We start from the raw sequence: 16517 nt of genomic DNA, 5'->3' as shown, positions 1-16517 counted from the left end.
CAGGCTTCTAGGGACTTCCCTGGTGGTCCAGCGGTTAAGACTCCGCACTTCCACTGCAGGGGGCGTGGGTTCTGTCCCCGGTCAGGGAACTAAGATCCGGCATCCTGCATGCCACGCAGCACGGCCCAAAACACAAAACAAAACAAAACAGCTTCTAGAAACCCAAACGCATTGCAGGCTCAATGTGCCTCCCATGGGAGTAGTAAGCCTAGCCCTAAAATGTCTCAGAAGAACTAATTAATAGAAATCCATCCGGAATCCTCAAATGTTTAACAGTACCCAGTTTACATAATCTCTTGACCATGAGCCCTGAGGTCCAGGGAGAAAGTGGGTGGGGTGCAGGGCCGCAGAGGTGCCCACAATGGAATCCTCACCAACCCATGCTGAATTTGGGTCCTGAATCTCCCAATGAGGCTCTGTGGGGCCTTGGAGGATGTACAGGAGTTTTCAGGTGAAGGAGAAAAAAGGACAATTCCAAGCAGATAGGGATGCATATGGTGTCCCAGGGCATGGAATGTCTGTGGAGCAAGTGGCATAAAGTGACAAGTGTTCAGGGCACGCAGGGGCAAGGACAGCGGCCGGAGGAGCAGGAGACCAAGCTGGGATCACAGTGTAGGGAAACGGCCCAGCCACTCTGGTCCCTGTTGTCAGAGAACTCACTCCGGGCTACCTAAATTACATAAGATCCTGTTTCTTCAAATTCTCAACCAGTTTGATCTGATGTAACTTAATACAGACATCCCAAACTTGAGCCTACAAATGTATTGTTGGACGGGGAGAGATTAGTAAATTCTCAAAAAATTTTTAAGTTTGCCTTTTCACTTTGATAACAACCTTAATAATCTTCCTCATTACAATGCCGTAATTTTACCAGGTACGAAGGCAAATTTTCTTGTTCACTGTGATAATTTCTACTGAAGATATTTTGATTGAATGGAACGTCAATTTTTTTAAGTCATTTTTTCTCAAATTTGAGAAGAATATTTTTTGACCTTGAAAGGGGGTCTTACACATAACTTATTTGAGAATCCTGTCCTACCCGTCTATAACTATTAATCACATGTCTGGAATTATTTTGAAGTTCTTAGACTATTACAGTCCTTAATTATCAAAGATGTTGATAATTTGGAGAAACCCAATGATCTCCATTTGAAAGCAGAAGTTGGGCAAATCTTCATTTAGGGGGAACCTGGTCTGGATAGACGACTGTCCACCACCTGATATTTCAGCACGTTCCCAGCCTGGGGACATGATCTGGGCTGGCTTCACACTTATCCTCACCTGGAACCTGGTTAACTGATGGATCAGAGCGTTCCGGATCGTCTGGATCTGGGACGAGATGACTGAGAGCACGGAGGCATCGATGCGATTAAACTCATCAAAACAGCCCCAAGCCCCACACTGAGCAAGGCCCGAGAAAATCTTCCCGACAGCCTAGGATGAAAGAAGTGTCAGGACAAGGGCAATTTTCATCTTGAAAACTGCAAGCAATCCATGTATGGATACCATTTTCTAAATTAAAAGCGAATGACGATCAGAACCTACTGTATAGCACAGGGAACTCTACTCAGTGCTCTGTAGTGACCTAAATGGGAAAGAAATCCAAAAAAGAGGGGATATATGTATATGTATAGCTGATTCACTGTGCTGTACAGCAGAAACTAACACAACATTGTAAAGCAACTATACTCCAATGAAAATTTTAAAAATAAAAAAGCAAATGACAATCATCAGATTGGCAGAGAAGAGCCACCCCAGTAGTGGATCTTCCTGGCAAGACTTCCAAGGCCTCTCGTGGGCCAGCTCCCACTCACAGGATGTCACAAATTAAGGATTTTTTTAAAAATTTTTATTGGAGTAGAGTTGATTTACAATGTTGTGTTAGTTTCTGCTGTACAGCACAGTGAATCAGTTATACATATACATACATCCACTCTTTTTTAGATTCTTTTCCCATATAGGCCACTACAGAGTGTTGAGTAGAGTTCCCTGTGCTATACAGTAGGTCCTTACCAGTTATCTATTTTATATAGAGTAGTGTACATATGTCCATCCCAATCTCCCAATTTATCCCTCCCCCCCTTTCCCCCTGCTAATCATAAGTTTGTTTTCTACATCTGTGACTCTATTTCTGTTTTGTAATTAAGTTCAAGGATTTCACAAATTAAGGATTTTAACGTAAAAACCCAGATTTCTGGCTTCTCTTGAGATGTTGGAAAATCTAACAACACTGGGTCCACTTTTCCAAGTGGCAACAATTGACCTAAGCTCAATAGCGGCTCCCCCTTTAGACGGAGCTTTGCTTTCCAGTTGGCCACAGTCCCCACCACTCTCTATTGTCTGTCTGCTGCTTTATTCATTTACACTATCTAGCTGACTCCAGTGGGCATTTAGTTTGGGACTCTTGCTCTACATGCTGCTAACAAAGAGATACAGCCAAGTTCCTAGACTGGGATGGTGAAACGTGTCCTACTATGTTCCTCCAGCTGTCACCATGTCATCTCATGGAAGCGTATGAGGTGAAATGCCTTCCCACCCTGACCCCCTTTTAGCTCTCTGCCTAAGAAGACCGTACCAGAAGTGACGCCAGGGCCTTACTTTGTAATCCATGCCTTCGCCGCAGTTGGTTACAACACAGAGCAAGCCCAAGGCTTTGGCCAGGTCCTTGGTGGTCTCAGTTTTGCCAGTACCTGCTGGGCCAGCAGGGGCCCCACCCAGATACATGGACAGCGCCTGTTAGAAGCCAAATGCAAAACATACGTTGTCTGATTCACAGAAAGAAACAGGTGTCAATTCCCAGTTTGTGACAGTCTATGCAGGAATATATAAATGGCAATGGACCAGTTCACACTCACCTTTTCTGACAGTCACCATTTATTTTAAGTCTTTATTGAATTTGTTACAATATTGCTTCTGTTTTAGTTTTTGGTTTTTTGGCCCCGAGGCATGTGGGATCTCAGCTCCCCGACCAGGGAGCGAACCTGCACCCCCTGCATTGGAAGGCGAAGTCCTAACCACTGGACCGCCAGGGAAGTCCCTGACAGTCACCATTTTTAACATTTCTTTTCTGTCTTTCTCCATTGACCTCCACTGACCACCCCCAACTCCGCTCCCCATTATATAGGAACCAGTGCGCCAGGGACTCTGCAATATGCTGGACTCTGTACCCACCCTGAGGACCATGCCTAGCAGTTCCCAGAGCTGAGGCTCACGGAAACACGGACATCTGTGCAGGGAAGGATTAATTTTGCCCAAAGAAAGGTTTGGCCCTTTGTCTCTAGATCCTAGGAGCTGACCTCTAAGCCCTCAGAATGCCCTGCCTGAGAAGGGTGTCCTTGTTTATCTGGGGACCTTGGGCCACGCCGGACAGTCTAACAATGTGATTTATGGTGGGAGCCTTGGGCCACATGGTATCATCAGGTCAACTTCCGCAGGGTCTGGGGACTAAGGTCAATCATTCAGGGGGGCAGTCATGTCTGCACGACAAGCCCCCAGTTAAAGCACTGGCCACCAAGGCTCGGTGGGCTTCCCTGGGTGGCAGGACTTCACACATGCGGCCACACAGAGCTGCCAGAGGAAATGATGCTGTCTGGACAGCTGCATCAGGAGGAAACTGAAGGCTGGCATCTCCTGGACCCTGTCCTATGCCTTCTCCCATTGCTGATTTTGATCTGTACCCATTAGCTGCGAAAACCATAACTATGACCATAATGGCTTTACTGGATTCCGTCATTCCTTTTAGCAAACTATTGAACCGGAGGGTGGTTTTAGGGGCCGCCTAAACTTGAAACAGCCCAATCCCAAAAGGTGGCACGTAGGTCATATTCCAAATGGAAACTCTTTTATAGATTCTGAAAGTGTAACATCCCTTACTCTCAGCATTAACTTCCTGGGGCTGCCGTAACAAAGTACCACAAACTGGCTGGCTTAAAACAACAGAAATGTATTCTTTCACAGTTCTGGAGGCTAAAGGTCTGAAATCAAGGTGTGGGTAGGGCCACACTCCTTCCGAAGGCTCCAGGGGAGGATCCTTCCTGACCTCTTCCAGCTTCTGGTGGCCCCAGGTGTCCCTGGCTTGTGGCCGCATCCCTCCCATCTCTGCCTCTGTCTTCACATCACTTTCTCTGTGTCTCTGTGTTCTCTCCTCTTCTTACAAGGACGTCAGTCACTGGTATTAGGGCCCTAATCCAGGATGTTCTCACCCCAATCCTTAACTAATTCGATCTGCCAAGACCCTATTTCTAAATAAGATCACATCCAAGCTTCTGAGCAGACCTGAATTTGGGGCAGGGTAGGGGACACTGGTCAACCCAGTACACCATCACCATTACCATAGTCACCCTTAGAGAAAAACACATAACCCCAGGGGAACGATCACCAAGAGAGCCAGGCTGCCAATCACCTGAGTGAGAGTCAGGTAAATCCGGTCCGTAAGGGGCGTGACAACCAGCCTCCCGTTCAAACCCATGTACTCGTAGCCATAGCTGAAGGTCCCCGTGCACTGGCGGACGCTCAGCTCATCTGGTTCTCGGTCCCAGTAGAACCGCAGCTGACTTTCCCATTCGAACTCCCGGGCCTCAAGGATGCTGGAAGGTGAGTGACGGGGGATAAGTGAAGAGAGACAGAGACGCAGCAGAAGGTGGGCAAGGGGGAGGAAGGAGAGACGCTGAGAGAGGCCAGAGGACGACAGAAGACAGGTTTCGAGATGCCAGTGCCCTGGGCAGGTCCCTACCTGCCCCGTATGAAAGAGTCAACTATATCTCGGGCGTGCACGTCGATGATGAGGACGGTGTTGTATTTCTTTCTGTCGTTTCTGCTCAAGGACGTGGCGATCCGAGTGACCAGCTCATCAATCTGCCGGTGCATCTTCCGGCCGTAGTTCTTCATGGCCTGCTTCTCCCCTTGCTGCACTTTGCGGAAGACATCTTCCACCTCCCAGGTCCACCACACCTGGCTGGCGGCCAGCACCACCATCCCTTGGTACAGGAGCATCCAGTCGACCCTAAGGGAAAAGCACGTCTTCAACAAGATTTTCCCAGGATTGGGACCGAAAACGGTCCTGTCAAGAATCTAATTCTTTCAAAAGGCAATCCTGTTGTAAATTGGTACAGCTACTATGGAGAACAGTATGGAGCTTCCTTTAAAAAACTAAAAATAGAACTACCATATGATCCAGCAATCCCACTCCTAGACATATACCCGGAGAAAACCATACTCCGAAAGGATACATGCACCCCAATGTTCACTGCTGCACGATTTACAATAGCCAAGACATGGAGGCAACCTAAATGGCCATCGACAGAGGAATGGATAAAGAAGATGTGGTACATGTATACAATGGAATATTACTCAGTCATAAAAAGAATGAAATAATGCCATTTGCAGCAACATGGATGGACCTAGAGATGATCATACTAAGTGAAGCAAGTCACACAGAGAAAGACAAATATCATATGACAGCACTCATATGTGGAATCTAATTTTTTAAAAAGATACAAATGAACTTATTTACAAAACAGAAGCAGACATAGATATCGAAAACAAACTCATGTTTACCAAATGGGAAACTTGTGGGGGAGTGATAAATCACTTGGGACGAACATACACGCACTACTATATGTAAGACAGATAACCAACAAGGACCTACTGTATAGCTCAGGGAACTCTACCCAATATTCTGTGATAACCTAGATGAGAAAAGAATCTAAAAAAGAATGAATATATGTATATGTATAACTGAATCACTTTGCTGTACACACTAAAACTACAATGTTGTGTAGACACAACATTGTAAATCAACTATGCTCCAATAAAATTAAAATATTAAAAAAAGAATCTATTTCTTTCATACAGATGACCAACAGGCACATGAAAAGATGCTCAACAATGTTAATTACTAGATAAATGCAAATCAAAACTGCAACGAAGTACCACCTCACACTGGTCAGAATGGCCATCATCAAAAAGTCTACAAACAATAAACGCTGGAGAGGGTGTGGAGCGAAGGGAACCCTCCTACACCGTTGGTGGGAATGTAAACTGGTGCAGCCACTACAGAGAACAGTATGGACGCTTCTTCAAAAACTAAAAATAGGGTTACCGTATGATCCAGCAATCCCACTCCTGGGCAGATATCCGAAAAAGACAAAAATTCTAATTCAAAAAGATATATGGGGGCTTCCCTGGCGGTCCAGTGGTTAACACTCCATGCTTCCACTGCAGGGGGCGTGGGTTCGATCCCTGGTCAGGGAACTAAGATCCCGCAAGCTGCGTGGTGTGGCCAAAACAAAAAGATATATGCACCTCAGTGTTTACAGCAGCACTATTTACAATAGCCAGGCCATGGAAGCAACCTAATACGATGGAATATTACTCAGTCATAAAACAGAATGAAATAATGCCATTTGCAGCAACATGGATGGACCTAGAGATTATCATACTCAGTGAAGTCAGTCAGACAAAGACAAACATCATATGATATCACTTATATGTGGAATCTAAAAAATAATACAAATGAACTTATTTATGAAACAGAAACAGACTCAGACATAGAAAACAAACTTATGGTTACTAAACGGGAAGGGGGGAAATAAATTAGGAGTATGGGATTAACAGATACGAACCAATATACATAAAATAGGTAAGCAACAAGGATTTACTGTATAGCAGAGGCAATTATATTCAAAAAAAATAATCTATTTCTTTGATCTGGAATAGGGAAGGCAAAGTATGAGCTGCAGGTAAGCAAAGGAGAATAAAACTCTTCTGGCCAGATAGTAAAAAACCAGGCCAACAGAGACATGCACATGAAAAAGTTACAGGTGCACGACTGTGTAAAAGATGCCAGATCACTTTAAAGATGTGTCTTTACAGATGTTTAAAAATTATTTAACATTATGGGCATATTGTAAGAATTTTTAAATTTTTAAAAATTCCAACAAAACAATTAATTATCTCTGACCACACCCCCCCCCCCCGTGGTTCCTTGTTATAGTTTCCTGAGTGTCACTCGGCACTCTTTTCCATTCTCATACAAACCTGTTCAAAGTTCAAGATACACAAATATGGGGAGAAGGGGTTGTGAGGGCTGTTTCTCCAAAATCGGCATAAGGGAACACAAGCTACACTGCACCTTGCTTTTCTCACCTATTGGCTCTAGTGGGCATGCGTCTAGGTCAACGGACATAGGTCTGACCCGGTCCTCATCAAAGCTGCACGATATTTCAGAGCATCAACGTATCGCAATTTAAGCAGACGTTTCTGCACTGATGTCTATTCAAGTTGCTTCCAGTTCTTTTGCCAATACAAACAATACCACGGTAAACATCTCTCTACATCGTTTGGCACTGTCTCGAGGCATTTTTGGTTGTCACAACTGGGGGAAAGGGTATTGCTGGCATCTAGTGGGTGCTAGAGGCCAGGGATGCTGTTAAACAACCTACAATAAACAGGAACGGTCTCCCACAGCAAAGAATTATCCGGGCCCAGATGTCAACAGCACCGATGGCGAGAAACCTTGCTTTATGCACATCCTGAGGAGTCAGAGCGGCTTCTACTGTTACGGACCAGAATCCCAAGTGCAGAGCAACCAGTACAAAAGCACTTTTTTGATAGTTTATTTTAATAGGAATAGTCAAATTACTTTAAAACGTTGTAGCAATCCGTCCCCCCACCAGCCATGCACAGTGCTGTCCTTCCCACTACACCCTCTCTAGCACTAGGCATTATATTCTTTTGAATTTTTTGCCAATCTGAGAGGTGAACAAAACAATATCTCATTCGGCCTTAATCTGCAGATCCTTGATGACCAGTGAAGTCTTTCCTCTTTTCCTATGTTTATCAGCCACTTGGATTTCCCCTACTGACATACTAATTTCCAAAGCTGGTAAGTGCCTTGAAACACATTAGGGCAAACTTTTCTTCTAAATCGTACCTAAAAAAATAATGGACCCAGAGCTATAAGTTCCAGTCCAGTAAAAGTGACTGCAAATGACGAGTCATTATCTTGATGATGGACAATTAATGGCAAAATAAATTTTAAAGAATATTTAAAACAATAAAAAGTATTTGGCTTTAGCGTCTTGCGTTAAAATTGTGCAGTGCCTCTAAAACCTAAATAGTATGTATACTTATGGTCCCGACACACAAGAGAGATGTGACAAAGGTGATGGAGGTCCAGAGGACGGTACTGAAATGACGAACAAAGATGGACCTTGCGAAAGGCAGCAACCTGGGAAGCAGGAAATCAGGAGAGGTGGAAACACTATAACCAGAGAAAATAAAGTGGTTCAGGGCAGAGCTAAGATGAATGTGATGGTGTTTGGCAAATCCCAGGACGGCGGGTGTGTTCTGGGGCTACATACTCCTGGGCCTGCCCTCTCAGTGATGCTGAAACACGTCCGCTCAAGTAAATCAATATTATCATTTCAGTGACTCACCCCCTTCATTAGGAGCGACAAGTTCGCTTTAGCAGAGGGGTATCTAGGTGAGGAAAGGGGTGGCTCGGACATTTCCCAATTAATCAGGTTGCATTCTCTTAACTCTGTCTTCCACCAACCACACGTTGTCACACATAGCAACACCCTGGCAAAGTAGCAGTTATGAGGCAAATAAAATGAATAAATGCAGACATAAAATTCATACGATTTGGGAACATTGCAGAGATTTTTAGATATTCTGCGATCTCTACTTCTGAAGGGCAGCGGTTTCTGTCTAGTTCAGTTTTGAAACAGCATCAAGCACAGTGATTAGCCCAGAGCAGGAATCCAATAAACGCTAGTAAAATGAATGAATACAGCCCATGATGGGCTAAGGCCACCTCCTATCAGCTCATGAGAGGTAACTGACAAATATTCAGGAATTTTGCAAGCGGGGTGTTAAACTTCTTACCATTATTCCATTCAGCCTTTTTTTTTTTTTTTTTTTAATTTTGGCCACGCCGCACAGCTTGCTGGATCTCAGTTCCCCAACCAGGGACCGAACCCAGGCCCTTGGCAGTGAAAGGGTGGAGTCTTAACCACTGGACTGCCAGGGAATTCCCTCCATTTAGCCTTCTTGAAATCAGACATGTGGGAGTATTTACACCATGGGAATTGGGAAATGCTCTACAGCAAAGCTTTTTATTTCCCAGAGAGCTAGTTTACCAATACACCACTGAATGTGTATGTATGTGTATATATATATATATATATGGACACCTGATTACATAAAGAAGTAAACCAATTTTTTCATATGGTGCAAAACCTAAGAAAAAGCAGGATCCTAATCAGACAAATATTATGCTCTGTTCTAATAATTTATTTAAACAGACATTTTCAGTTTGCAAAATCAAAAAGGCAGCATGCGAAACCAAGAGGACGGTGCTCTCATGATAATAAAGACTTTATGTCTGCATAAAGGCCCTATCAAATACACAACTCTCCTGGAAAGTTATCCAAAGATGCTTTACGTGCTTTGAGTTCAGCCCTCTTAGCCACTAGGATCAGGCATGGTTCAGCTCAGTGCTTGGAAGCTTCTAGGCCACAAAAATCAAAGAATGATTGAAATTCATCAACTACTTTAGAAACAACTTTGCCCATTAACCTACACATAGAATCCACCTTAATGAACACCTGGTTTCTGGTGGGTCACTAGGTTCTGCACACTTGAGCTCAGAATCCCCTGGGATATTGTGAAAACCCAGATCCCTGGGCCCCACCCCGAGAATTTCTTTTTTTTTTTCTAATATATATTTGTTTGTTTGTTTGTTTATTTTGGCTGCACCAAGTCTTAGTTGCAGCACGCAGGATCTTAGCTGCGGCATGTGGACTTCTTGGTTGCAGCATGTGAACTCTTAGTTGCGGCATGCATGCGAGATCTAGTTCCCCAATCAGGGATTGAACCCAGGCCCCCTGCATTGGGAGCATGAAGTCTTACCCACTGGACCACCAGGGAAGTCCCCTGAAAATTTCTGTTGGGGCAGGTTTGGGGTGGGGCCCAGGAATATGAATTTCTAACAGGCTCCCAGGGACCCTGATGCTGCTGGTCCAGGGACCACACTTTGAGACGGGCTATATGAGGTGATCCTTACAGGACAGATATACATCAGCTAATTTAGCTACGGCAGGAAAAGAAAACCTCATTTGAAATGTCAGTTGATCTACTCCAAACCTTGAAAATTGATCCATTATGACCATAAATATGATAAAGTAACACACAACCACACTTAACAATCTTACCTGGTTCTGTCTTCACAGTATCTAAAGATAGCCTCTTTGGTAATTAGCCTGTTAGTTCTTCGCATTTCATTCAAAATTGCTGTCATCCAGTCCTCCACGCGCCCCTCGGCCCGGATGATCTTCCGGAACTCCATGACCTCTCCTTCTGCTGAAATCATAGCAGACACCAGTTTTTCTCCACTGTCCCCGTCATTAAACCTCAGCAGTGCTATGTTGTCGTACATCTGCAATACAGTGGGAGAAGCCACCCTGTAATACCCTCCCTGGGTTCTGGAATCAAAGAAAAGCCTGCAGTGCCTCATCACACATCAGCGCTGCCAGGATGCCAGCAATAGCATCAGAAACCACATGCTAAATAGATGTCCATTCATTCAATGACAAACGTTCATTGGGTACTTTCGCTTATCCTGAACTATGCAAAGGTCTGTGGTAGATTAAACAAAAAGAAAGAAAGAGAAGACAGACTCCCCTCCAACACACACTCTTGAGATTCTAGGGTATATGCTGATATGGAGAGGTATCTGGATATACGGACCAGCTGAAATCAGCATTAATCGAAGGAAAAGTATTGCATTAAGTACTTGATCCTTAGTGCTTTATTTATTTGGAATAAAGGAATTGCTCGAAAACACTGGTTCTCCACCACGGATGATTTTGCCCCCAGGGGACACTGGGTGCCGTCTGGAGACATTTTTGGTCGTCATAGCTGGAGAGGGATGCTCCTGGCATCTATTGGGTAGAGGCCAGGGATGCTGCTGAACGTCCTACAATGCACGGGACAGCCCCCCATCCCACCCCCGACACACACATATACACAGAGAGAGAGAGAAAAATTATTTGGCCGATGCCAATAGTGCCAAGGCTGAGAAACCTTGCTCTGGGCTGATACTAAATATAGAGCTTTGATTAGTTGACCAAAGATTATTCCTCGCCCAGCTCTGATTCTCTATCACAAGAGACAGTTTTGTCTGTTGTGTTTCCTGCCATTCAATATTGCTCACAGATACACATACGTTTATGTAAAAGTATGAAAACACGGGCTGGAAGGAATTACATCATAGTCATGATAGCAGCTGCCTCTTGAAAGTGGAGGAAGAACTGTGAACGGGGATGGAATAAAGAGTATGTCAACTTTATCTCTACAAATTTATTTTACCAAAAAAGAGACAAAGCAAATATGACTAACTGGTAACAAGAGTGTCAATTCTGGGGGGTAGATAAGGTTCTTTAGCCAACACTGTAAGGCAGGCACTGTTCTAAGTACTTTACAAACATTAACCCATTTAATCTTTATCGTTATAAATTTTTATAATTGGAGTTATCTGCATTTACAGATAAGAAAACTGACGCCCAGAGAGGTTAAGTAACTTGCCAAAGGTCACACAGCAAATCCATGTAGAGCCAGGATTTGAACTCAGAAACCTGGCTGGATGTGCTATACCACTATCCTGTATTGTCTCTCTGCTTATTATATTAGTCTTTGTGTATTTCTGTATTGTTTTAGTTTCTCCAAATAATGTTGTTTGGGGGACTGTGGAAAAAGAGCAACAGATAGCAGCTGAGTGCTGGTGTGACTTCAGACTACAGTGGATTTCATCAGATTTATGCCTCAAATAAAAACCCCAGCAGCGTTTCACAGTCTTAAACCCCTGGGTTGAACCGAACTGTGTAGAAGACTTGAATACAACAAACTGCAGTTACAGAGCTTACGCCACCTCTCCCCTGGGAGCCCCGGGGGGCTGACCTTGATCATGTGCTCCTGGACGCAGAGGGGGTCACTGTTGCCCAGGATGCTGAGTAACTCGTCATCAGAAATGAAGAAGAACCTGGGGAAGGCATTCCTCTTGGAATCCAAGTAGTCGTTCAGGCTCTTCTGGCACTTCTCCAGGCCCTCGCTGATGTTCTGCAGGTCTCTAAGGCGGTTCGGGGCCTCACAGCATCTCTTGATCACGGGGTCTTTCAAGGTCTCGCCCATGATCTGGACAAAGTCAAGAGGACAGCTGTCAAGCCAGGGAAGCAGGAGCCTGGCTCTTGTCCCAGGTGGGCATCTGCCAGGGTCCAGGCACAACAGAGCAAACCCAACAAACCAGAACCTCCACCTTCAGGGAGGCCAAATTGGCAAAAACCGTTAAGTGTTTAAATAAGCACCTTCAGGGACTTCCCTGGTGGTCCAGTGGCTAAAACTCCGCTCTCCCGATGCAGGGGGGCCCGGGGTTCAATCCCTGGTCAGGGAACTAGATCCCACGTGCCGCAACTAAAATCCCACATGTGGCAACAAACATCCCGCGTGCCACAACTAAGACCCGGCACAGCTAAATAAATAAATAGATAAATATCTATTTAAAAAATTAAAAATAAATAAGTAAATACCTTCTAACGTACTATATATACATAACTTACTTATTTCCGATGTTTATTTTTTTTCCATCTTCCCACTAGAAGGTCAGCTGCCCTGCGTAGAGATCTTTCTGTCTTTTGTTCAGTGTTTCCCCAAGTGCCTACAATGGTGTCTGCACACAGCAGACCCCCCATCAGCATTTGCTGGATGAATAAAGCCAGCAGTTTCACTCTGAGCAATTTGTATGCACCTGAGTATTCCCCACTCTATATAATGGCAAAAACATAATGATAAGAAAGGAAAAGAAAGAAACGGAAATAGCCTAAATGTCCAACAAGAGGGAATTAGGTCAATCATTTGCTGTGACACTTTAGATGTTTATTTGTTGAAATATATGATGAGGATGTTAAATTTTTAAAAGATCATACTGATAAGAATGATCCTATTTCATAGAATAATTACATATTTATTGATATGTTTACATAGGAATTAACAAATTCTGGAAAGATACATGTTGAACTATTGAAATGGTTATCTTGGGCGTGCGATTGTAGCTATTTTTTCCTCTCTTTTTCTTTCTTTCTATTTTTTGCTTTTTTATAATGTCTAAGTCCTTCTATAATGAATAGGTATCTGTTGCGTAATTTTTTTAAGTTTAAAAAAGAGCTTATGCAGATGGATAAGAAAAAAAAATCATGAACTCTAATGGACAAAAGAGATCCAAAACGTGAGCTGGCTGCCCGTAACTGGAGAATACAACATCATCACTGAGTAGCAAAGTACGTGGGCTTTGAGGTCAGGTGGGCTGGCTGAAAATCCTCACCCCACTAATTACTAGCAGCAGTGACCACTGGTACCACCCTTTCTGGAAGGACTTTAAAATGAGCATAGTCTTTCATGGGTAATTTACTTGTAAACAATCTATCGTAAGATACCCTAAATATGGAAAAAACTTTAGACACAAACTGCAAATTATTTATGAAAGCAAAGAGTTTCGCTTCAAACAAGATGTCCAGTTACTAGACAATAATCAACTAAATTAATGTCAAGCCACTCACCAGAACATATAAAGGCATTAAAACATTTTCTCAGATAGTTTCATAATATAAACTATGTTTCTTGTAATATTAAGAGAAAATTATAAGATAGGATTATACAAAATATCTTTATTTGTGTGTTTTTAACCCATAGACATAGAAAAAAGATAAAAGAAATATATATTAAAGGTGATGGAACTATGGAAGATACATTTTTCCCTGCTTTTCTACATTTTCCCAAGCTTTTTACAGAAGTACTATTTTTTCTTTTTTTTTTTGCCGTGCGTCATGTGGGATCTTGGTTCCCAGACCAGGGATTGAAACCACGCTCCCTGAAGTGGAAGCGCGGAGCCCCAGCCACTGGACCACCAGGGAAGTCCCACAAGTGCTACTTTTATAATAAAAAATAAATACGAAAACCTTCTAGTGCCATAGGCCAGTGGCTTAAGATCAAACAGAAATTTTTACTGAAGAGATTATGTTCATATACAATGATAGAAAAAATTGAGAAGCTACTAATAGACAAAATACTACATGCAAATATGTAAGTAAAAGTATCTCAAATCACTGTTCTTCTTTCAAGACTAAAATAGAAGCCAGTCACTTGCCCTTTTAAATACTCTATCGATGTTGTCAAACTTCTTTGCTTCATCTGGAAGTTGTGATCTGATATCTCCACCGATAAAGATGCTTTCCAGATACATCCATTTTCTCTGAACCAACATCCAAACCTGTAAATGCACAATGTTACCATCAACACAGGTTCCCAGGTACCTCGAGGTGTGTATAGCAAAATCCCACCTTAACACGGGACAGATTTAAACCAACACGGGTCAAAAGACTTTCCAGGCAAGAGTGCAGAGTGAGTGCATACACTCCTTTCCAAATATATAGGAATGACAGAGGAAGCATAGCTAAATATTCTAAAATACACAGCCACACTCAAAAACAAAAGAAAACTCTCCACCCCAGCCTGGGACAGGGAGGAAGCTTCTAGTTGGGAGCAGGGGTTGGAGCCCTGTGACCCAAAGGACAAACTGTGCAGAAGCCCAAGCAAAAACTGATCCAAACACTACATGACCCACAATTCCACTCCTAGGCATAGATCCAGAAGAACTGAAAACAGGGACTCAAAAAGTAGTTGTACACCAACACTTACAGAAGCACTATTTCATTAACCAAAAGGTGGAAACAACCCAAATGTCCATCAACAGGTGAATGGGATACACAAAATGTGGTCCATCCACACAATGGAATACGATTCAGCCACAAAAAAGAATGAAGCACTGACACATTCTACAACATAGATGAACCTTGAAAATATGACGCTAAGTGAAAGAAGCCAGACACAAAGGTCACATACTATATGATTGCATTTATATGAAATACCCACAATAGGTAAATTCACAGAGACAGAAAATAGACTGATGGTTGTCAGAGGCTGGAGGGAGGGGAAGTAAGGAGTAATTGCTGTTTAATGGGTATGGGAATTTCTTTAGAGATGATGAAAATGTTCTGGAACTAGATAGAGGTGGTGGTTGCACAACATTGTGAATGGACTAAACGCCACTGAATTGTGGACTGTAAAACGGGTAATTGTATGTTACATAAATTTCATGTCAATTAAAAAAATTTTGTCCTAACAAAGAAAAAAAGCAGTACTATATCCAGGCTAACAGATGCCACTAATAAAAAGTAATAGAAGATCGGCACAGCATTGTAAATCAACTATACTTCAATTTAAAAAAATAAATTAAAAGTTTAAAAAAAAGTTTAAGTAATAGACAAAAAGCAAGTGACGGAAGCCCTTGCATGACCACACTCCTAAGCCAGTGAAGCAGACCTGGCTTCATCCCGCCCCAAGCTCAGGGTGTGGCAAGTATAAGGCACTTGCCTGCGGTCTGGGGAAGAAAACAAGGCAGCCACACAAAACTGGTGAAATGAGCCTGGGTTGCTCACAGAGGTCTGGACACAAAGCAAGAAAGCCCTAAACCCCCTAATATAAGAAAAATCAAAATCACACAGAGAAAAACCCCCTACCATGAAAGAGAGTCACCAAAAAAAAAAAAAAGTGGTGGGGGGGATTGTCCTAAGAAAATAAAAAGTAGAAGGAAATCAGAAAAGGGCTTTAAATACGTTTAAATTCTTCAATGTGATAAAAGAGGTGAAAGCATTCTTGCAACAAGAACAGGACAGTATTAAACAAGAATAAGGACATATGAAAAAGCACTGATTAGGAGTCGTGGAAATTAAAAATGCATTCATTGAAATAAAAACTCAGATTGATGCTTCTAATCATCCCTCCCCCCCAAATAAATCAAAGACAGAAAAAGTATGAAAGAGAATCATTAGTTTCTGAGCACAAAATATTCTCATACAAAGTTTCCTTCCTGCTATGAATCGGCTCCTTTCCATCTTTTGTGTGTCTTTTTCCTCACCTCAATGACTTCCCCTATTAGAGAAAGCGTTTTCTCCCATTTGTGAACAGTCTGCAGAAAAGGCCCCACAAATCTGCTTCCTGAGATGCTTTGCAGGTTGACAGTGTTGTCATCCAGGCACTGGATAATATCATCAACAGACCCCAAGATGTAGCCTCGCTCCTGGGTGCCTTTGTAATACTTGACCACGGTAAATTTCATATTTTCCCACGTGTCCAGGATTTCCTTCACACCCTGGCCAGGAATATGAAAAGAATGATTCAGGCACAAGGATTGAAAAAACAGAACCCCAACCCAACAGCAACTTGCTGAGTTTGCCATGGATCAACTCAAACCCAGAGTTCCAGTCAGTGTTCCGAATAAGCAGAGATTCTGGTAATCCTAGTCATCATTTACCGAGCACTTGCTCTGCGACAGGTAAGCACGTGCCATTCACGATCTCCTTAGTCCTCAAAGCACCTCAGTGAGGGAGGGATTATTATTACCC

General features: G+C 43.0%; 1 protein-coding gene across 6 annotated transcripts in view; it reads right to left on the bottom strand.

Moving 5' to 3' along the window:
- DNAH10 (dynein axonemal heavy chain 10) overlaps window positions 1-16517 on the bottom strand; it is a 152442-nt gene that overhangs the window by 72878 nt on the left and 63047 nt on the right. For all 6 annotated transcript variants that reach the window (XR_009005127.1, XM_007189638.2, XM_057527371.1 and 3 more), the window contains 8 exons: window positions 16031-16264; window positions 14201-14323; window positions 11962-12195; window positions 10218-10441; window positions 4733-5002; window positions 4403-4586; window positions 2599-2733; window positions 1282-1434 (listed from right to left, as the gene is read on the bottom strand). Coding sequence is in view for 5 of the 6 variants with exons in the window: in XM_007189638.2 (XP_007189700.2) it covers window positions 1282-1434; window positions 2599-2733; window positions 4403-4586; window positions 4733-5002; window positions 10218-10441; window positions 11962-12195; window positions 14201-14323; window positions 16031-16264 (1557 nt within the window). In the remaining variant the exon portion in view is untranslated. The remainder of the gene's footprint in view (window positions 1-1281; window positions 1435-2598; window positions 2734-4402; window positions 4587-4732; window positions 5003-10217; window positions 10442-11961; window positions 12196-14200; window positions 14324-16030; window positions 16265-16517) is intronic.

Source organism: Balaenoptera acutorostrata, chromosome 13 (assembly GCF_949987535.1).
Source record: "Balaenoptera acutorostrata chromosome 13, mBalAcu1.1, whole genome shotgun sequence".
NCBI classification, from domain to species: Eukaryota; Metazoa; Chordata; class Mammalia; order Artiodactyla; family Balaenopteridae; genus Balaenoptera; species Balaenoptera acutorostrata.
The sequence above is the reverse complement of the archived record's forward strand: the minus strand, read 5'-3'. Positions and strand labels throughout refer to the sequence as shown.